We start from the raw sequence: 24,285 nt of genomic DNA on the forward strand, positions 1-24,285 counted from the left end.
GCGACATCAAACTAGTCTTTCGACTGGAAATCACAGCAACAAACACCTGGTTATATGAAGGGTCCAGGAGAGAACTTAAATTCTAGAAGGAATTTTAGTAAATTTATTTGATAATGTGTGTACTCCATGAAGAATTTGTAATTATCTGATACTACCTGTAAATTGTTTCTTTGCATTTGTGGATGAAGTGGTATTTTTTTTATTCATGCTGTGTGCAGTAAATATCCCAGTTACAGTTTTGAAGAAACAAGAATTGACATAAGGATATTTCACGGTCATTTTTTGTTAAAGGTTACTTGATCAGTAGGTACACCTTGTAAAATTTTGTCATTGGTGTTTTGAATTAAATATTACAGCATTAATTAAATGTTTGTAAAGTACAGTAACCATTTAGTCAGTCTTGACACTCACTTCACAGAAATTGCAACAGAATTATATCACTATATATTTTGTCAGCAGGTTTGGCAGTTTGGAACGACAAGGTAACAGAACTATAGAAAGTTTCCCGACAACGGAAGAGAGGAATTGGTTTTCACGAAATTGTCAAGTTGTGCCGAAGACACTTGTTTTGATTGTGATGCTTTTTTTCCTTGGCCTGGGAGTATCATATGCAGCTCTAGGAAGAGTTAAGTCATACCGGAGTCACACAGGTAAGTCTGAAAAGAAATAGAATCTGAGGCAATATTCTTATATGTGGACACCATTTTTTTAAATGCTGCTATGTATGATACCTTGAGCAGATTTAAATACTTTATGTAAATTACAAGTGTGAGAATGCTTCATTTCGTGTCCTGATACTTAGGAATATTTGTTGGTTGGTGTATACTACATATTTACTGCACCACCACCACCACTTTCCAGAATCTGTTTAGCCCTGAAAGCATTTCCAATAACATGTGCTATCATCTGCTCTACTATGTGCTCATAATGCTAGACAGTACGTTTCATCAACACTTTTTGGCTGAATTTTTGTCTCTGCTGACAGGTCATGAAGCTGTTGCAAGATGGCAACTGATGGGTTGTGTCTTAGCTTCACCCAAATTTTCGTTTGTTTACTACACATTCATAGCTCTTAAAAGTTTTCTCTGTATTTATATGCAAGAGGGTATTTGGAACAATAAATGTCAGTGCTAAGCTTCAGTTCTTCATCAGGATAGAGAGAAATTCAGAATTGAAACAGGAGTTGGACAGTGATATTCCGTATTGTCAAAACTATTCTTAGCTGTCATTGAGGAAGTTTTCATATCCCTAAACTTGGAAAACTAGTAATGAACATGCAGAATCTATGTCCATTTTGTTGATATTGTGCTGCGTGCTTCTAGTGCAGATAAACAACAAATTGAAGGGCATAGCAGAGCAACTTTGAATTTAGGTCTTAAAATTGACAATATAAACTATTTAATCAACTCCTTGAAAAGAAAATTTTGCAAATTAACAAAGAATTCATAGAATTAATTGATGAATCTTTTGTTTGTAGGATAGTTGAAGGTGATAACAATGAGTGGCTAGTTACCAAAAGAAATGCTTAAATGGTTCACAAGTGTCACGTCAGATGGTGTTCTGTTGTCATAATTTTCATGTATTTATTACACATATATAGTTCTTAAAAATGTCCATTGTATTTATGTGCAATTGGGTATTTGGAAAAATCTGTGTGTCAGGTCTTCAGGTCTACAGCTACAGTTACACAACACGAGTGAACCATTCAAGCAGTTATTATGTCAAGAAAGCCTCAAACAGCACAGCAAAAGAAATAACAAAAGTGTGGCCTGGAGTGATATTGGTATATTATATATTTTCAAGAGTGAGCTTCCAATGTGTGTGAAACAGAAAACCTAGTCCATGTGCATCACCAATTATGGTTAGTGGATATGAGACCTGGATTTTCAGTGTGAAAAACCATTTAAAAATTGAGGGTTGCTCAGTGAGTAGTGCAGAGAGGCTGGTTCAAAAGTTCAAGGAGAGAAAAGAAAGTGAACAAATGGATCAGGGAACAGTATGAAGCTAAAGATTTAATTACAACTAACAAACATGAAAAGTCTCCTAGTGAAACGGGTAGCTAAGGAAGTTTTTTTCTGGATTCTAATAGATAAGACAAGATGGAGGTTACTACCTAATGGAAGATGGGTGGATGATCTTGGAAACAAAACACTGGAACAACAAGGACACACATTTCTGAAGACTGTTGGCAGCTGCTGATAAAGTGATTATTTTTCACAAGCAAATAATAAAAAAAGTGGTGCTTTTCCGTTGCATTACAGAAACATTTACTTAACTGATGGAAAAAAATGGCAACACCAAAAAATTATTGATGTAGAGTAGTGTAATTTCAGGAATACATTTTTCTAGACAGCATATTTAAGTAATCAACATTGCAAGATTTCAACTTAATTTATGCGCGAGATTAGCCATTGAAAATGTCAAATGCTATTACATTAATAACCAGTGTAACTGCCAGAATGTTGAATTCAAACATGCATGCATTATGTTGTACACGTGCTGGATGTCAGTTTGTGGGATGGAGTTCCATGCCTGTTCATGCAGAGTCAACATGGAAAAAGGAGGGGTTCCTACTTATGTATAAAAACTGGACACAAAGTCAAAAATATTGAAATAAATAGTTTTTGTGCATATCAGATCCTTGAAGCATTGCTACTGCAGTGTACTTCTATAGTAATTGTAACAATGTACAAATCCCCTCGAGGTAACTTTCAGCTATTCATGAAAAATCTAGAGGCATTATTGAGCTACATGTCAGACAAAAAGAAGCAGTTAGTGGTTTGTGGCGATATTAATGTAGATTTCTTAAAAGATACGGATAGGAAAAATGAGCTAGAATCTTTGTTTGGTTGTTTCAATCTAGTATCTGTTGTAAATTTTCCAACTTGTGTGCAGCAGGATAGTAGGTCACTTATCGATAACATTTTCATAGACAGTGCTCAGGCAGAATTGATTGATGTGTACCCAGTTGTTAGTGGGCTATCTGATCATGATGCACAGTTAATGGAATTAACACATATAACACTGTAGAGGCTTCAGGCAGGTTCATACAAGGCAAGGAGGCTTATTGACGCGAACAGGGTACAGAGTTTTAAGAGCAGCCTTGAAGAGGTAGAATGGGATGAAGTATACACAGAAAATTATGCTGATGCCAAATTCAGTTTATTCCACCACAAATTTGTCTCAGTATTTGAGAGTTGCTTTCTTGAAACGTTATCCAAAAAAACCATTACAAAGTCAAGTAAGCCATGGATTACTAAGGGAATTAAGATATCGTGTAAGAGGAAGAGGGGAAATATATGGACAGGCCAGAACAAGTCGGGATCTGACACTACTTGCTTACTACGAAAGATACTGTAATATTGTAAGGAAAATCATTAAGAGGTCTCGAAGCTTATGTGTTCTGACAGAAATTAATAATGCAGATAATAACATTAAAACTATATGGAGTATTGTCAAATGGGAGACGGGGCAGCCAGACAGTGCACATCATACCATAGCAATAAAGCTAAATGATGATGATGTGAGTGATAATTCATAAGTTGCAAGTATTTTTAACAATCACTTTCTGAATGTAGTAGCAAAAATAGGGTTAAAGGGTTCAGTTGAAGAAGGAAAAAAAAAAATAAAAAAATTAAAAAATTTCGTTCCCCAGGACTTTAGGCCTTTAGAAATAGCACCAACATACCCCACTGAAATTAAGGGAATTATGTACTGAAAAACAAGAGCTCATGTGGTGTTGATGGAGTCTCTAACAGAATTTTGAATTGTTGTTCTAATTTAATAAGGGGAGTCCTTAGTGATATATGTAATGCTTCGCTGGCACAGGGAATTTTTCCAGACAGATTGAAATACACAATTTTCAAACCTCTTCATAAGAAAGGAGACAAGAGTGACTTTATTAATTGTAGACCAATCTCATTGCTGACTTCATTTTCTAAAATATCCGAAAAAGTTATGTATTCAAGATTAGTCTCACATTTAAGTGAAAATAATTTACTCAGCATGTCACAATTTGAATTCTGGAAGGGTTACTTGACTGAGAATGCTATCTTCACATTTATCCATCAAATAATACAAGCCCTAAACAACAAATTATCACTAGTTGGTATTTTTTGTGATCTTTCCAAGGCGTTTGACTGTGTGGATCATGTCACACTCTTGGAAAAACTCAGGTTTTATGGTATTGAAGGCTATACACACAGCTGGTTTGAATCACACTTGATGAACAGAAAGCAAAAAGTTGTGCTGAATAACACAAATAATGTTGGGAGGGTGGTAAATTCTAGCAAATGGGGAGTTATCACAAAGGGAGTCCCACAGGGTTCAATTTTGGGTCATGTGCTGTTCCTTATTCATATGAGTGACCTCTCACTTAACGTTCAGCAAGCAGAACTAGTACTTTTTGCAGATGACACGAGTGTTATAATAAATCCCATTCCAGAAAAAGCAGCTGAAGATATTGTTAAGGATGTCTTTCAAAGAATTATTAAGTGGTTATCAGAAAATGGACTCGCCCTTAATTCTGAAAAAACTCACTATATCCAGTTATGTACACCGAATAGAGTCATACTGACAATTGATGTAGCATATGAACAGGGTTCAGTTAACAGGGTAGATTTCTCCAAATTTTTGGGTTTTAACATTGATGACAACTTGAACTGGAAGAAGCACATTAGTGAGCTTCTCAAACAATTAAGTTCAGCTTCTTTTGCTCCTCGTATAATTGCTAGTCTTGGTAATAAGCAGATCAGCCTCCTAACCTACTTTGCATATTTCCACTCAATAATGTCTTATGGAATAGTTTTCTGGTGTAACTCACCACTTAGATATAAAGTGTTGATTGTGAAAAAGAGAGCAGTGAGAATAATTAGTGGTGTTCACCCAAGGATGTAATGTAGGCACTTATTCAAGGAGTTAGGTATTTTAACTGCACCATCAGAGTATGTATATTCACTAATGAAATTTGTTATAAATAATCCATCTCAACTCGCGAAGAACAGTGATGTTCATTCGTACAACACTAGAGGAATAAATGACCTTTTCCATCTGTTATTGAAGCTGTCAATTGCTCAAAAAGGAGTACATTATTGAGCAACAAAAATCTTTGATCATTTGCCCAACAACATAAAGTGTCTGACAGGTAGCAGATCAAATTTTAAATCTAGCTTAAAATCATTTCTTTTGGACAGCTCCTTCTATTCCATGGATGAGTTTCTGTTTCAGAAATGGTATTAATAATAATAATAATAATAATAATAATAATTATAATAATAATTGGACCTCTAAATATAGTTGCAGGTGTAGAACTAAAAATTTCGGTATTATTAACACTATTCATGTGTGTGTTTATATATATCTTGTAATCTGACTTATTCCATATCATATCAATAACATAATCGTGAAAACGATCTGCGGAACATGACATAACTAAACTAAACTAAACTTGGTCAGTTGGTACTGGGACGGTTAATGGTGGTTGTGGATGGTACTTTTGAGTTGTGATCCAAGATTTCCCATATGTGCTCAATTGGAGACAAAACTGGTGATTGAGCAGGCTAACGCAACATATCGACACTCTGTAGAGCATGTTGGGGTGTGACAGCAGTATGTGGGCAAGTGTTATCCTGTTGGAAAACAGGCCTTGAAATGCTGTCCATAAATGGCACCATAACAGGTTGAATCACCAGATTGACATGCAAATTTGCAGTCAAGGTGCATGGGGTAACCATGAGAGTGCTCCTACTGTCATATGAAATGGCACCATGGACCATATCTCCAGGTGTGCTCCAGTGTGTCGAGTACACAGGCAGGTTGGTTGCAGGTCATCAACTGGGCACCTCCTAACCAACACATGGCTGTCACTGGCACTAAGGCAAAACCACCTCCCATCAGAAGAAAACAACCTCCACCCTGCTCTCTTGCTTGACACCACTGAATTGCAAATAGTGGTGGTTTGGGGTCAGTCGAAAGCATGCTACATGGCGTCTAGCTTGGAGCTGTTCTTGAAGCAACCAATGTGTTGTTGTGGTGCCATCTGCTGCTCAGATCACTGTAGCAGATGTGGTATGATGTGCCAGAGCCATACACCGAAATACCGAACATGATGCTCTCGGTAGTGCCATGTGGCTGACCGGAGCTCGTCTTCTTGTGACCGTACATTCTTGTGGCCACTGCTGGCAACCCTCATGTACAGTGGCTAAATTCCCTCCAAAGCTTCCTGCAATATTACAGAAAGTACATCTAGCTTCTCATAGCCCTATTAAATGACCTCGTTCAAACTCGGTGATGTTGGTAATGACATCTTTGTCATCTTAAAGGATTTCTCGACTAACGTCAACTCACCATATCCAATCTCAAAGGTAACTAACTGTTATTGTTATCATCATCATCATGAGCAGCAGCAGCAGCAGCAGTAGTAGTAGTTGGTATACATTTGTCCTGTATGCTATTGTTCTTCAGTTCGACAGTTCATTAATTGGAGAATAATGTATGGTTTGTAATTCTTGAAGTATTCTCAGTGGACGTAACATTCCATCAGTTTTTGGCCATTTGTATGGGGCATCAGGAAGGTCTGAACTCTTGAAAAATTAATTTTACTTTTGCTGCAAATTTCTGTCTTAGTAGTTTTTTTAATTGTGCCATCATTCCACTCTGAAACTAGAACCAAATTAATAAAAGCTGAATTCTTTTAGTTACAGAAAGTATTTTACGTGCAACATGTTTAGCAGTTTACAGAGATGGATCTGAAGCAAACTGCATCATCTGCCATTGAAGTTATCAAATTATTTCTTGAAGTGTTGCAACCCTCTTAGTGCTAGGTAAAATGGAAATTTATCTATTGTTATAGCAATGAACTCATAACAACACTCCTTCAGTTATTTGAGTGTTATTGACCAAGTGCATCATTGTTAGACAGGTCTTCATGACCCATTCTTGTGTGACCACAAGAGTAATTATTTTACAATATGATGGTCAGAAGACAAAACTGATAACAAGACAGTTACACAACAACGAACATCTTCAAGTTGGCAAATTCAGAAAAGTAAAAGTGAGAACATGCTTAAATTTTCTGCCCCCTCCCCCCCATACAAAATTTAGTGTGTGCCAAACATTTAGTGTATTAAGTGACTGCTTAGTGTACTTACATGTTCGAACCAGTTGTGTTGTTAGCCTTTGACACATACACTAATGCTAACTGTGGATGCCAGACTTGACGGAGAGGAATATCATTCAGTTTACTGATCACTATCAAATTGAGAACAGTGTGTACACAGCCATCCCAAATCTGAATTGCCATACTTATGTAAAAACCATGTGAAAAAGTAATATTGCTTTTGAGTAGTCACCGACACTGTTTATAAAGGTTTCCTAAACGGACGACTGGCTAATACATACTTTTGTACAACCCCTCCTTTGATGTTGCTCTTTTTTTTAGGGCTTAAGCTCACATGAATGACAGAATTGAAGACTTTTTCTGGTGCACCATATTTTCTATTTTAGAGGTAGCACTCTGTTGAATAGTGGGTGCTGTGTAACCGCTTGACTATATTGGGGCAGGGGTGAGACAGCTGTGGGTGGAACCACTTTCATCACATGAAGAGCTTTGTTCACACCCACCTGCTGCCGTACCTATTTCTCTCCTCGTTTTCTTATTATTCATGGTCCAACTGACGTCCATTACATTTTTAGCTTTCTCACTTTCACTGTTCTGAATTAGTCGACTTGAAGATATTCTTTGCTCTGAAACTGTCTTTGCCCTTCACTGGGCTGGGGGGGGGGGGGGTGTGTCAGATGTGGGGTGGGGTTTTTCTTGCTGTTCATACCCTTCTCTGTAAATTATTTCTCAGCTCTAGCATCAGTATTGCCTTCAGTGCCTCAGTCTCACTGGTTCTGTATACTTTCAGCATCAGAACACACAATTTGTGGAAGTCATTAATTCCATGTAAACTACCCTTGGTTCAAGGGACTGATGGCCTTGCTGTTTAGTACCTTAACCCCAATCAACCAACCACCAATTTTGGAGACCTGATGAATCTGTATCCAAGGAGGATTGAAGTGAAAAGATTCTTTCTCCCAATGGATGCCATATGTGACTAGATAGAGTCTCTGTGCCACTGTGATGGAAGACACAATGCTGCCTCCAGTGGTGAGAGTTGTTCCATCTGTGATAATGATTGACATACTTTTACTGTGGCAGTTAGTGCAGATGGAGGCATATCTGCTACAGGGCATTGTATTGTAGAAATCGAGGTGGTGTGGTCTGGCATCACAGGTTCCAGTGATGAAGAAGATATGGTTGTGGCTTATGATACCTTCAGTTATTTATCCTGACTATATCTTGACAATTTGTGTCATAGGCTGACATTCTTTCAGGTTCGTCAGGCTGTCAAAATGATGTAATGATCTTTGCTCAGCCATTTAGTGGAGCTGCTTAAGTAGGGGAAGAATCTCTGTAAAATTACTTGAACATTTGTAACGCCACTGCATGTTACCTCTTTTCTTCTGTTACTCTTCTGAGAGAGTGTGGTATCTAAAGGACAAAGAAATTGACAAATAAAGAAACCATTAAGAATTCCATAGATAATTAATCCAAAGGTGCCTGTTGTCTTTACAGTGATAGTTTACAGCCTCCCTTCCTGTACAAAATGAAATTCCTTATGATCTTAATGTTGTTGTTGGCACACTGAGATGGTTGTCCATCTTAAAGACCACAAGCAATGGACTTTCATGTTCTATGCTTGCTGAAATATTGCCATTGAGTTGATATAGTTTTGCTGAAGCAGTGGAGTCCTGGGTAACTTGGTCCAAAGGTTGGAGGAATGTAAGAAAATACCACCTCCAATATCGTCATGCATGATAAACCACTGCAGTGTTCAGACTTTTAACTTGAGGAAACCTATACTTTTTAATTGTCCCTTTCCTTAAATTCCACTTGGATGTACCCACAGATATCATGGCCATTACTACAGCTCAGTTGCTGGCCGTGTCTAGTAAGCTTCACTGTCAGCTGAACTTTGGGCTCAAACTGACCTATTCATATGGTATAAACTCTCTTTTTCATTTATTTTGCACATATTGAATGATTTTACTGTTTGTGCAATGAGATCCTGCAATGTGTGAATTATTTTAGATTGTTACTGATACTCTCATGTGACATTCATTATTACAGGGTGACTCTGTGGTGATGTTACAAACTTTCATTGATGATGGAGAAAGGTAAATGTATCTATTTGCAGTAAGAGACCCTGGTCTGGAAATGACTGTGTCACAAGTTATAAGTGAAAATTATTCTGATATCTCTGACAGTGGACCTCTTCTCCCACAAGCTCTTTGCCCTCCATATTTTGGGAGGAGATAGTATGGAGTTAGACAAGAGAAAATTGTCTAGTAAACAGCATATCTTAAGATCTATGTGAACTTGTTCATGTTTGCTATTGTGAAACACATCTCTTCTACTGAACAAGAGCTCATAGCTCATAAGATATGTATTTTAGAGCCCATGTTTACTAGATTTTTGTTTCGGTCCATGCTATCACCACCCAAAACATGGAAAACAAAGAGCTTGCCCTGGAACAGATGCAGTGTCACAGCTATCAGAATGATTTGAGCTTATAACTTGCAGCGCTGGAGGGAGAGGCAAGGTCTGTTGAGGAGTACCTGCTGTACATTTTTGTGAATTGCAGCGAGCCCTCATTAATGCCAACTTTTGTGTGTGGCACCACATGTTCTGAACATCATCACCCCCCTCCCTCCTAAACCTCTGCACTGTTGTTGTGTAGGATGGAGGAACGTGATGACAGTGGAAGGGGGGAGGGGAGGGTAATTGTGGCCGATAGGGCCTCCGTGCCCACACTGGGAACATCCGCCGTAAAACCAGTCACAGGGTGTACGCTCGCATCCAGAGTCGCATATGCTGTGGTTGGCTGGATGGCAGGAGATCTTCTGGAGCGGCATGATCAGCTGCTGGGGTTGGCTTGACCATGGACTGCAGCAGCTGGACAGGAGCCAGCACCGATGACACAGATGAGGACTGCAATGATGTGCTTGGTCTGTGAACAAACATTCTAAAGCAGAATCACCGATATACGTGTATGCACTGCGCAGCTGGTATTGGTGGTGCCTCAGTAGCCCAGCAGGACTGTGGACGACATACGACAAATCTGTGATTGCCTTGGTAATGACTCCAAGCTCCTAACAGTATTGCTTGCCGAGGACTTTGTAAAACACTTCATCATCCAGTTGAAACTTCGTCCAACCATGCAGAACTAATTGTTTCCATGGTGTACAAATAAGGTATAACAGGGTACGGTGCCTTTGGGCATGTAACATTCTGCCAGTGACTTCCCATCATGTGGCAAGGAGGAGTAGGAGGACAGGAAAATTTTTGGAGCTGGACCCTTTGAGTGGCAGGAACAGTTTCTCCATGTGACTTATGAACATTTGAATGAACCTTTCATATTTACTGTTAGACTGTGGGTGAAAAAGTGCAGTAGCCACATGGTGTACGCCAATGGCGGCACAAAACTGTTGAAAATCAGGTGATACAAATTGTGGACCTTTGTCTGAGACAGTGACCTCAGGAAGACCTTCCAGACAAAAAATAGGAGACAAATCCAATACCATACTTGCAGTGGATGTCATGATGACAGCAAAAGGAAATGTACTGTAAGCATCTACCACTAACAAACATTGTGGTAGAATGGACCCACAAAATTGATATGAATGTGCTGACAAGGTCTGAATGGATGTGGCCACTCAAGAAAGGTTGCTGCGAAGCTGACAATTGTTCCACACAAACTTTCCAACTTGTGGTCATTTGCCCAAGCTGAGCATCTATGCCCTGTCAAGTAGAATGATGGCTGGCAAGTTGCTTCATGTGAACTACGCCCCAGTGACCTTGGTGCAGTAAAGACAGAACTTACCACAATTGGGATTGAGGAATCACAACCTGTACGTCGTTGTTCCTTGTATGCAGTAGCATACAGCATTGCATGAAAAATGATTGACAATGCGAAAAATAGTGTCATCTCACTGGATGGGAAACTTCTTTCAAACTGTGTGGGCACCTGTGGCACACATGTTGCAAAACAACCTGAAGAATTGTGTCAGAAGCAGTTGCCGCAGCAATGTGCCAAATGTTCAGAGGAAAATTTTGAAGACATTCAATATAATGAGAATCAATTTGAAAACATGATTCTTCACAAGAATCAAATGCTATGTCAGTACCACTTGGTAGCTGAGACAACATGTTAACTTTCAACTTTTGGGCAGTTGGTCTGTACGACAACTCATACTGATAATTAGACAATATCAGAGTCCAACATTGCAATATTTGCACCATCTAAGGTGGGACAGCCTTGGCGAGGTTGAACAAGGGCGTCAGATGCCAATGATCTGCCAACAAATAGAACTTCTGACCATACAAATGCTGGTTGAATTTTGTAACACCATAGATAATGGCAAGTACCTCTTTTTCAAGCTAACTGTAGTTACACTGCAGTTTAAGAGTTTTTGAGGTAAAAGCGATAGAGCTGTCAGAAGAAACAGTGTTACAGGAGAGCCAACTGCAACCCATAAGAAGATATGTACACAGCTAACACAACAGGTTTAACTGGTCAAAGTGAATCCGACATCTGTGACTTAACAATGCGTCTTTCAATTGCTGAAACGCGAACTGGCATTCCTTGAGCCACACATAAGGAACATTTTTCTGGTGCAGCCAGTTAAGTGGAGCAGCAATTTGCATAGTGCTAGAAATAAATTTTATATACTGGCTGAGCTTCCCCGTGACTCCTTACTGGCAGGTGTCTTAATTGAAACCAAATGGAATGTAGTTGGATATATAACCTGTGTGGTTATTATGTGACGGAGCAGTTTCATTGTTGTACTTTAACCCACTGCAGAAAGAAAGTGAAACAAACGGTTTATATTTGACAAATGTTCCACAGGCATACGACCCGCGATGACAATATTGTCCAGGTAGTTAGTCCGAGAAGGGACCTTTGATGTTAACTGTTCCAGGAACTGTTTGAAAATGGCAGAAGCTGAAGCGCTTCCAAATGGTAGTCTTCAAAACTGGAACAAACCTAAGTGAGTATTTATCACAAAGTGTTGCATGGTCTGTTCGTCCAGCAGTAATTTTACGTATGCCTCTCGCAAATCTATCTTTGAAAAGTATCAGCACTGTCCCAGTCTGTCCGTCAATTCCTCTGGACATGGAGGAGGAAAAGAATCCACTACAGTGTGTGGATTTACTGTTACCGTAAAGTCGGCACACAAACATAAACCACGTGAAGGCTTCTTCAGAATGACCAAGGATGATACCCATTGGCTTGCAGAAATAATTTTGATAACCCCATTGCCTTTCCAACATCGCAGTTTTTGAGCAACTGGCTCATATGTTGCATGGGGGACAGGTTGTGTGTGAAAAAATCACAGCTGTGCATTATCCTTCAGTGATATGCACTTGAAAGTCTTATGCCCCTTATTTACTTGCTTCAAATAGTCCATTGTACTTACTACACAAGTCATAAATGTTAGTGTGAGGCACAGAAACACTGATTTGTAACACATTGTTCTGAATGCATATGCTGAATAAATCATGTAAATCTAACTCAAATATGTTTGCGGGTTTTTTAAAAAAAAAATTGAGTAAATGAAAAGAAACACACTTTGTCACTCCTTGAAAATTTTCTGGCAAACTACACATATTGAGGACTGGAATTCCTTGTCCATCATAGGCAGACAAAATAAAAGTAGGCTGCTGTAGTGATGGGTTACTGATTCTGGCATAAATGTCTTTATGTATCAGGGAAACAGAAGGACCAGAGTCCAGCTGTAACTTAATTGTCTGTTATTCCACTTTTAAATGAGCAAAACATTTGTTTCCCTGCTGGCGTATTGTAGTGGAAGCTTTCCACAATGTAGAAATTTTTGGTTCAACTTGCACCTGGGTGGCATTGCCTGCACTGTGAACACTTGGTGACAGTGAAGCTGTGTCCGCCACACACTAGCACAACAGTGGCTGCCACCCCTGCACTTCCTGCCACATCATACAGTTTGAATGTATCCTTCATGTCCACATTGAAAGCAGTTAGGACAATATTTATGATCATGTCTCGAAAAGCACTGAGGATACGATTTTATCCAACACTTTTGTAACACACACCGTGTGCAAAGAGACTGAAAATATTTGCTTCTGCACGCCCTGTTTGTCTGAGCTCTCTTCTGAACTACATGAACACTATTCTGTGAATGAGAGTGAGTGCCTGGTACACTACATACAATTGAAACACAAGGAGCCTTATAATCAACCTCAGCTGAGTCTACGATAGTCTGACATTCCATTGTAGACAGTACTGTTTTTAAGTCAGCATCAGGCAGTTTTAGAATTGCAGTGTGGGTACTTGCATCAGATACATTCTGTGTGATAGCATCATGTAATGTTACTTCACTATAGTTAATTCCACACAAACATATGAAATCTGCAATGCTTGGTGAGACCTCTGAAGGCTGCTATCCAGTGTTTGACTTTATGAGCAGGTTGCTGCTTCAGACAAAAAAATTTAAAACGTGCGACTGTCGTAATATTTATCTAGCAGTTTCAGAAGATTGTTATACGTGACTTTGTTGGGAATGGTTTTGCCTCACAGTTTCACAAGGAGTTCGTAAACTGTAGGACCATAGGTGAACAAAAAGTAAGCATAACACTCCATACCTTTTATTTTGTAGGCAGAAAAGTGTGCCTCTAATTGGGCCCTGTAGTCTGACCATTTTTTGTCTTGGCTGTGGTATAGGTGAAATTTTGGAGCAGCTACTGGCATCAGTGCTGCTTGCTTGGCGAGTATTCACATCAGTTGGCTGATAGTGAGCAGCAGGCATTCAGTCTTCTGCCCCTGAAATTGTGCAATTTTGGTGAGAGACATTTCCCATGGTGACTCAGACATGGGGAAAAAGTAGTAGGATACACAAATACAACAGAAAACAACAGCAAGAAAAACGTGCGCAACAGCAAGAAAAATGTGCAACTCATGCACAGGCAGACAGCTGGAACAGAAGCAGCCCCAATCATTGTTGCCATTTTTGTGACCAGATGAAACTACTTTTGTCCTCCCATAACTGTGGTTTCTTTGATTGCTGTGGGAAAATGCTCATCAAAGTAGAACACATGAAATATTAGTTCACTTCATTACACAAGTGAATAAAAGATTTACTTTACTTCGACGCAGTTCTTTGCCAGAGGATTGCTTGATACTTTACAACTTTCATTGACTATGAAAGCATCACTTGTTGCACATATTAACAAATTGTTCTCTTGAAGTATAATGTTCCACATTTACTAAAGTACAATTTCAACTGGCAAAAGAATGTGCCATGTGGTATGTATGAACTCAACAAAGTTCATGCAAATACACGTGTTTTTTCATTCTTATACCTTTCAGATGTCGTGTGTGAAATAGTGTGACAAAAGTTGAAAGAAATATGTAATTAAAAAGAACTGAGCTGGAGTTGATCCACAAGCCACAGATCCACTGATTATGGAGCTTGAACGCTAATCACGTGACTGCCACCAGCTGATGCTCGGAGTCGCAACGCATAGGCACATATTCTAGGCGTAAAATTTCTCTTGTGGTTTTCTCTAAATTGCCTAGGTAGTATGCTTTACTACTTGGGCCTTATGTTGTCCTAATGGACCACTAAAATGTATGAAGTTTGAAGTAAAACCGTGAAGCGAGTGTCGTGGCCTCCCCACATCAGTTCAAATATTTCGTAATGTGGAAAAATCAGGCTTTCTGAAAGTCAAGAGTAGTTATTCATCTTAGAACACCACTGTAAACAGCTTTCTGTATAATGTGAATTTGGAAGTTTGCATATCATAGTTTCTGAAATTGTTACTGATTTTTATGGAGGAGCTGCTCTACCTCAAGTCAGGTTAGTTTAATATAAAATATGCTGCAAAATTTTGTGCTACATTAAGCTAAATCGTATGTATCTACAGTTTTGTGTATCAGTTCCTGGTACAGCTTTAAAATAGCATTAACTCATGCTTGCCTCCAGTCTCTATAAGCTCTGGTGCTCCACTGGTGTACAGTACACAATCTTTAAAAGGTCGGTCACTTAATTATTCAGAAAGAGTTTCATTTCTGTCAATAATAGCAGTAAAAAATTTTTCATTGAAATGACCAATTCCTCATGACCATTGCCTCATCAGTTTATTAGATATAATTCTCTTATTAGTTGTGCAATGAAGCTTGACAAACTTCTTATCTTATACAGATCTGTAGATGGCAATGTATAGCCAAATGGCCATTATAACAACAAATTATATTGGAATCATTGACTGAAAGGATAGTGAAACTTTTAGAACATTGTCTCTCATACTTTCGGTCAGTTACATTTCATAATCTGTATAGAACCTAACAAGGACTCCTCCATAGTATGTGTACACACTCTTAAAAGATTAAATGAGAGTAAGTCCAGTTTAACTTACAGATTTTACATTCTAACCAAGTTAATCACAGAATATTGCACCAAGAATTCTAATAACAGTTCTGTTCTGTACTCCATATTCACACTCACTGTAGCCATCCTCACCTACCAACACACAACCCTATATTAATTTAATGTCATTAATTGCATTTCATTTCTGAAAAGATTTGTTAAACATTGCACAAATAGAAAAATATAGTCTCCTTCCATGGAACAATTGTTCAAAACAAAATTCAGTAAATATAAGGGGCAGTCAAGTGAAAAAGGGACGTGTGGAAAAAGAAGTAAACTGTTTATTATTTCAAAAGTAATTGCCACTATTATTACTACATTTATCTCACTATGAGACAAGATTGTCGACACCTTCAGGGGAAAATGTTTGCTGTTACTTATGGAACCATGATTGTACACAGGCATGCACCTCTCCATCCGAAGTAAATCAGCAGGCATGAATATCTTTCTGCAGGGCTCCAAAAAATGTGGATATTACATGAGAGGTAGATAGGACTATTTGGAGGATGCACAAGGGCTTCTCAGTACAACTTCTGCAGCAGGCTCAAAACAGCTGTGGCAACTTGTTGGCAGAAAATCATGGTTCCATAGGCAACTATAAACATTTGGATGATGATGTGTTCTGGATGGAATATAAAGTGCTCAGGGATGATGATGATGATGATCTCACACAGGAATTTGGTGAGATCTCTGTGGATAAGACACTCCAGTACCTTCAGGAGAAAGCACAGGCATGAAATAAGCCTATAGCTGTGGAGAAGTAGGAGGTCCTTATTGGGTTTAGGTAGGGTTATAACCTGTAAGTTTGCCAAGCAATTGGGATGTAGGTTAGGGAGAGGTACTGGTTGCATGTAGTGGTGGGGTATGTGATTGTTGCATATAGTGGTGGGGTATGTGATTGTTGCATATAGTGGTGGGGTATGTGATTGTGGTAGGAGGTAAGTACTTCAGGTATGGCACACAGATCTTACCAGGACCAAGGGATTTATTGTTTTGTAGCCATCCAATGTAGGCATACAGAAGGTGCTTGGACACCAGTGTAAATTCTGTCTTGGCCTCTTTTCTGACTTGAGCAACCCGTCCAACTAATACTTCTTCCTGCCCATCTCTCTTATCATCCATGATGACATGAGTTCGAAATTGTGATTCTAATGATGTTGCAATACTTCATCTTTTTTCTCATCTTTGTAAACTAATCGCATTTTCTCTTCAAAGTGACCTGTTTACCCTGGGAGTAGCCTACTGCACTTTCATGATAATGCTTGGTTCATGTCTTGTTCTGTGTCTTGAATCATTGTTCGCAGCAGAAGCCTCTATGCTTCTGTAGCTTTAGCTCACCTGGGCTTCCAGCCATCTAAGCAGACGAGAATTGGTGGGATCTCAGTATTACAGCCATTCCCTCCTCGTGTGCCATTTAATGACTATCAGTCCCAGGAGTCAGGGTGCACATCCCTAGGAAAAGGTTTGGTGGTCAGCCTGGTGCTCATCTCTCGAGCACAGGTCTGGAGGACATCTGTCAGATACTTCACTGCCTAACCCACATCACTTTCAGTCTACATTTGTGATATGACGTACGGGTGGTGTCCTGTGTTGGTGATATATTGTTCACAGTTAGTAACGTGCATTGTTTCTGCCATCCTCTGGTTTGTGTCTTCAACATTGGCACATTCCAGGACAGCTGGGCTATGGTCTTGAATCCAGCTCATAGTGAACTATTGCTGCAGCCCCCAAAGGCAGTCCCCTGCACAGGAAGATATCTAGGATATATGGCCTGAACAGGCTTGGTAAGGGATGTGAGTAGGCTCCTTAGTAGCAAATACCCATGTGGAGGGACCAGCCTCAGCAAACCACCTCAGTCTCCGCCTGCTGCCATTTTCGCTGCTGCATATTGATAATCTGGTGTCAAATCTTTCATCTCACAGGGATGACAACTCTACTGCCAGAAATGCTGAGGCAGTTGACCCCATGGACCGAGTAACTGTGAACCTTGAATTGATCAGTCAGCGATAGATGTGTGTCTGTGATAGAGGCAATATCTAGAGTGTGCCGGTCTAGAGACGACTGTAATTGAGCTAATGTATCAGCAATGCCATAGACATTCTGATGTTGTATTAAAAAACTCGGAATTCTGTTAAAGTCCATCAACAAACAGTGCCATTGCAGCTTCTGCAAGAATCGTCACTTTTGTGAATCAGTCCTACACAGGGCAGACCACTGACCATCAATATTATCATGTTCAGGTTGATCCTTGCAACAACAACCTGATCTCTGTAGACTCTAGCATTAGACTACAGAGATCGTTGCTGGTGCCTGGCACCTCCTGAGATGTTGGTTATGTGGGATGTGAAGTGACACTGGCAGCATCTCTGCTAGCTGTGGCCACCTGGGGCGGTGAGGGTAACAGGGTTGGGAGCGGGCACACCTGTGACACTGCTGGAGAGATCATTGTGACAGTAGAGGTGGAGGGGGAAGCCCAACCATTCCACGGATGCGTAAGTACCAGAAACTGAACAAGCTGCAGTTTGAACTTTGCCTACTGCCAAGTTTTCTGTCCGGAAGTGACAGTAGCTGTGGTGGCTGCTTTCTATAGCCCCTGGTTCAGTTGCAATTTATGGTAAGCCTTGAAGTCATGGTAGTACGCCGAGTGTGAGCCATTGCAGTGCAGATGTCTGTAGTGTTCCTCTCTGTTTTACATAGTTTCGTCAAGTGGTGGTCTGGCCACCTAATGAACTTGGGCTCTGTGCTACAATTCTTACTAGTATGGTTGAATTTCTGGCAACAGTGACACTGCCCAGGACCTTCAGGTTTGTCATACCTCTCTAACCTTAACCCGAAGCCGAGCAGATATCTTAGTCTAAACACCCTTTGTGCTTCGTTGTTGTAGTTGCCATGAAATTTGGCTCCTTCTTGTGGCTGTTCAATCCTTTTCCAGGCGGAGTGGGTTTCAAGAATTGCTGTACTGATGACAGCTTGAATCATTCCACAACTAGTGCCTCGTTTAACATCTTCGGCCCTTGCATCTATTTGTAGGATCTTTTGTTACTATCCTAAGTGCCTGTTTTGACTCCATTGAATACGAGTGGAATTTGGTCTCTCGGTCCTATAATTCTGCCCTTATCTTTTGATAGTCCTCTATGGACTCGGCTTGTATTTTCGTAGTCCAATGATGGTAGACTGCTGTCAACTTCCACTTTATCCCTTCTTGCAAGTCCTTGACAAGAACTGTATTGCCCCTGGGTATAGGGATGGATGGTACCTACTCCTTCTTTTTCCTAACTACTTGTATATCACCCTCAAATTTCGCATCCGCATTTTCTAGAGTAGAAAAAAAGTTAGCAGTTGGCACATTAGCTAGCACTTTCTCTATCCTATCTGTACCCTCTGTGTCCTTCATGCTCTCATTGTTGATCAACCTATGCTCATTGTCAAAGCTGACCTATTCCTCTTGGATCAATGGTAACGTTGCCATGTCAATGATAACTGTTGTTTGTGATGCCGTACTCATGTTGCACGCACTCTGAGGAGTGCTACAATGGACTGTGGTTTAGGGTTCCCTTGAAGACCGTGCCGAAAGTGAGCTCACAATCTGACATTTTGTTGTGGTGCTACTATGGGACATTGGTTGATGCTTAATTTTTACTTTTGTAACTGGGTGGTAGATACACTATGTGATCAAAAATATCTGGACACACCCAAAACATAAGTTTAATATTAGGTACATTGTGCTGCCACCTACTGCCGGGTACTACATATCGGCAACCTCAGTAGTCATCAGACATCGTGAGAGAGCAGAATGGGGCACTCCGCAGAACTCAAAGACTTCGAATGTGGTCATGTGATTGGGTGTCACTTGGGTCATACCTCTATAGGGGAGATCTCCACACTCCTAAACATCCTAGGTTCACTGTTTATGATGTGATAATGAGGTGGAAACGTGAAGGGACACATACAGCACAAAAGCGTACAGGCCGACCTCGTCTGTTGACTGACAGAGACCACTGACAGCTGAAGAGGGTCGTAATGTGTAATAGGCAGACATCTATCCAGAGTATCACACAGGAATTCCAAACTGCATCAGGATCCACTGGAAGTACTATGACAATTTGGCAGGATGTTAGAAAACTTGGATTTCATGGTCGAGCGGCTGCTCATAAGCCACACTTCATGCCAATAAATGCCAAACGACGCCTCAGTTGGTGTAAGGAGAGTAAACATTGGATGATTGAAAAATGGAAAAATGTGTGGAGTGATGAATCATGGTACACAATGTAGCGATCTGATGGCAGGGTGTGGGTATCACAAATTCCCGGTGAACGTCATCTGCCAGTGTGTATAGTGCCAACAATAAAACTTGGAGGCAGTGGTGTTATGGTGTGGTCATGTTTTCCATGGAGGGATCTTACACTTCTTGTTGTTTTGTGTGGCACTATCACAGCACAGGCCTACATTGATGTTTTAAGCATCTTGCTTCCCACCGTTGAGCAATTTGGGGATAGCAATTGCATCTTTCAACACGATCGAGCACCTGTTCGTAATGCACGGCCTGTGGCAGAGTGGTTACATAACAATAACATCCCTGTAATGGATTGCCCTGCACAGAGTCCTGAACTGAATCCTATAGAACACCTTTGGAATGTTCTGAAATGCCGACTTCGAGCCAGGCCTCACCGACCGACATCGATACCTCTCCTCAGTGCAGCACTCCATGTAGAATGGGCTGCCATTCCTCAAGAAACCTCCCAGCACCTGATTGAACGTATGCCTGCGAGAGTGGAAGCTGTCATCAAGGCTAAGGGAGGGCCAGCATCATACTGAATTCCAGCATTACCAATGGAGGGCACCACGAACTTGTAAGACATTTTCAGATAGGTGTCCATATACTTTTGATGACATAGTGTATCTAAATGAGAGCCAGTTACTACACCTTGGCAAACATGAGTATATGTGACTTGGAAATAAACACCTAAGGGGGAGCAGAGAGGATGCCCCGTGGCAGTAAGGAATAAAATGGCATGGCAAGGGCAATGCCAAAACGAGCACTTGAGAAACATACCTTTACCTCCACCTTCTCCAGTAGAATGTGAATGCTATGACTGCAAGATGTGCACTTATAAGGCATGAAATTGACAACTGTGCAACAGATGCAGTTGTGAAGCGTGACAATTTGGTGTTGAAATAATCCGCTTGGGAGAGTCGTAAGGTGGCAATACAAAGTTGTCAAACTGTGAGGCAGTACACTCAGTACAACAGTTGTGTTGCATGTACCTACAGCCCTCCTTTCTCTCGCTCTCTATATTATATAAACTTTCTGTGTAGGAAAGTGGATATTACCACTTGAATTAAAGCACTCATTTTAGTAGTGACTTTACAGCCAATACTTGAAATTTGTGGATGCGTTATTTGCTCTTATTGCACATGGTACATGGAATGAGTTTTTCCTTTTTTATGGTATTCTCTCCTAGTGTCAGTTCAGTGGAGGAGACAGAGCCACTAAGCACATCTTCCACCCCAACTCGTATTCTTTGGGGAACCTTTACCCGCACACTTCATCCTGCTACTCTACCCTCGCATGTGTGTGTCCTGTAAATTCTTATATTGACTTTCTTAGTTAACTGTTCTTTTTAAATTGTCTTTTGTGATAGCATCAGAGCACTTGACCCAACTCTATTAGTATTAATTGCAAAACTCCTCTATTGGATTGTCAATTATCAGGATAAATGAACAAATAACCACAGTGTTGAGTCCCTTGGAAACCTCATTCACTACTGCCATGGGTAAGTCATTGAATGTCAGGTGTTACAAAACATGACACATCGTGCACCAACTGGCCTGTTCGTTTCATAGCATTGTGACCATCACAAAAACTTTGTGTGTGCATGAATGGGCATAGAACAACTTTCGGCCTTGGACAGCCAGTACCCAGTTGCTGAGCATGCTTCCTACAGCATGTCTCAAGTGACCTGAGTGCTTGTTACATCACACTCGCTATATAGATGCTTCGACTCTGGAGATGATAACTTCCCTGCAACAAATTCTGACATCCCTACACCATCCTAGTCTTAACCTCAGTTAGTATATAATGTCTCCCCTCTTTCATTTTTCATCAATATTATTTTTTTAAATTCCATTTTTAATTTTTCACTTCCCCCATCACCCAAACTCTGGTTTTATCTTGTCATTTTCCTCTTAGTTTTGAATTCCACTATTCATTTCATCTCTCTTCTTCTTAATCTCTCTTTACTTCTCACTCTGTCCTCATATTACCTCTGCACTTAGGCAGGAATAGTGTTTACTAATGTACTAACTGAGACTTTTTGCCCACTCTGAAACTCGAAGGAAGGAAGGAAGTAAAGTTCCAAATGTTTGGATACTTTTTTTTTATTTTTGTGTGTGTCAATCGGCAGTATTAAGAATTTCTTCTAATGCCAATAACTATTGTCCAGCCATTCTGTCTCGTAATTTGGAATGCTACTTTCATGTCATTGTATGTTTTCTTCAATATTTTGTGTGAGGCAGCTGTGCTGCTTGACATTACTGATTCTTCCCCCCACCCCCCCCCCCCACCCCCCCCCACCCACCCTTCAGAAAGACTTTTGTGTTCCTCCAATATCCCCTATGCAAATTGCTGTCATGTAGCTTCAGCTTTAAAAATGAGTTGCTGAAGATATTTTTCAGTTCAGATTTCTTTTGTATTATGTAGAGTGAATATATAAAAGAAAATTAAAACTGAGAAACAAACTGCTGTATTTAATTTGGCTTATCACTCTTGTTACATTCCTTGGAAAAGCAGTGGAGGGCAGCGGTAGAAGAGGGAGAGTCAATGCTGGAATTATTTTACCTCTTTCAGCATAGACAGTTGTCAGTCCAGTACTAAAAAATGCTGAACTCTGGTGAAGTAATGATCTACAATGAAAAAGCACAGTTGTTAATGACTCTGCAGCAGTCATGAGACTGGAAGTAATATATATTTTATGCACTATTTAAAAAAAAAAGTTGAGTATTCAGAATCATAAATTAGATAATGTTTATTCTCACCCCTCTAGATTTATTTGAGAGTACCCATTGACTATCACGTATGTGTGTGTAATCACCATGTAAATAACTGCGTATGTAACTGCAAAAAGTAAGTTTTTTGTAATGCATTTATGGAGATAGTACTTATGACTAATGTTTTGATAGTTTTTGTATTTTTGGTAACACTAAAAGAGCAAGCATTAACTACATTATATTTGTGGAAATAATATGTTAAGTGAAGCAACTCAGTGTTTTTTGGGGGAAAAAGAGAGTTTTGTGGTGGGGTAAGTGTACACAAATTTTGTATGAGAGCATGTGGGAAGTACTGGAAGTAAGCCAGAGATATAAACATTTTACTGTAGTTAAAGCATGTGCTGGTCTCAAAAATGCATCTCTCAAAATGATTTTACATTAATTTATCCATAAATAGTAGTTTTCCAAGGGTACAGCAATGTGTACGTGTGCCCCATTGAGTGGGGTAAGTGTACACTCGTGAGTAAACTTGCTCCTTTGAGAAAAAGATCGTGAAACAATCTCTAACTTTGGAAAATTGAGGCTAAAATATTGTTTTTAAAGATACAACTTCTTATTGCATAATAAACATTCAAATACCAACATTTATATGTAAATATGAAATAATACATCAACTCAAATGCAGATATTTGGTAACAAAACTTGAATAAATGATAGACAACATTGTACGAAATTAACACTGTAATAAGGCACTGTACCTACTCAGGTCATCTCGAAATACAAATGCATCTCTGAATTCACTCCAGCTAGATTGCAGTGCATGTGAAAGTTTCTTCCGCAATGCCGTCCTCATGAAAAAACACATCCCCCATTGTCTTGATAAACTGAAGTGTTTTAGGAATCCCTTTATTGAAAAATTCTTCCAAACCTGCTTGATTGACAAATTACAAAATCACCTTTTTGTATAGGCCTAATCAATGTGGACATGCCACTGTCATGTCTCAGATTCTGACAATAAATTCCAGTTGCACGTGTTTTCACTTTTATAAAGGAACATTGTACTGGACTCTTTGGAAGAAGAATTAGACAATGTTAGTTATCTGTTCCCTGTGGTTTTAGATTTTTGGTTCTTAGCCTTGGACCCTACATCTGCTCTTTGCATCTTCTCATTAGCTGCATCCTCTTCCGCTTTAATTGCTTGTTACAACTTTTGTCTGTGTGGAGTTGATGCCAGGTGGGTTGATTTCGAACCTTTCCTAGATTGTTTCCTTGCTTTTTGGATATGAGGAATAGGAATGATATCTGACAGTGATGTGTGACTACTTGAAGGAAATGATATTCCAGATAGAGGACTCACTGGTGGCATGAAGTAGTCTCTGAAGAAGCAGCAGGTGGTGCCTACAGTTGCTCCTTGAGCCACATACACTTGCCTCATTTTTTTATTTATCATATGTTCGATTTCTTCAAACTTACAAGTATTCACCTTTAGGTAATTAGAGTTTCTAGTGAACAGGAACATCGTAAAATGTTAACACTAAATTAATGAGATCAGTCCAGTTTAATTACTATGCAAGAAGTAGAAATAAAGTTGTACCAAGACTACAGTGAAGATGAGAAAAACAGAACTTACTTCATATTATGATGTGCACATGCTGACTGGTGCTCAGGCACTGTTCTTTCTCATTTGACAGTACTGCCAAACTAGTAATGCTGCATTGCTGCCAACCAAAATGTTTGGAACTGAGATGTGACAATACCTACATTTACCTCAATGCATACACTTGCCCCCAACTA

At 39.8% G+C, this 24,285-nt stretch overlaps 1 protein-coding gene across 4 annotated transcripts in view; it reads left to right on the plus strand.

Moving 5' to 3' along the window:
- LOC126469944 (inner nuclear membrane protein Man1) overlaps positions 1-24,285 on the plus strand; it is a 341,802-nt gene that overhangs the window by 112,276 nt on the left and 205,241 nt on the right. For 3 of the 4 annotated variants that reach the window (XR_007586098.1, XR_007586097.1, XM_050097349.1), the window contains exon 3: positions 457-650. Coding sequence is in view for 2 of the 4 variants with exons in the window: in XM_050097349.1 (XP_049953306.1) it covers positions 457-650 (194 nt within the window). In the remaining 2 variants the exon portion in view is untranslated. The remainder of the gene's footprint in view (positions 1-456; positions 651-24,285) is intronic. The other variant, XM_050097350.1, reaches the window with a different exon arrangement.

Source organism: Schistocerca serialis, chromosome 3 (genome assembly GCF_023864345.2).
Source record: "Schistocerca serialis cubense isolate TAMUIC-IGC-003099 chromosome 3, iqSchSeri2.2, whole genome shotgun sequence".
NCBI lineage: Eukaryota > Metazoa > Arthropoda > Insecta > Orthoptera > Acrididae > Schistocerca > Schistocerca serialis.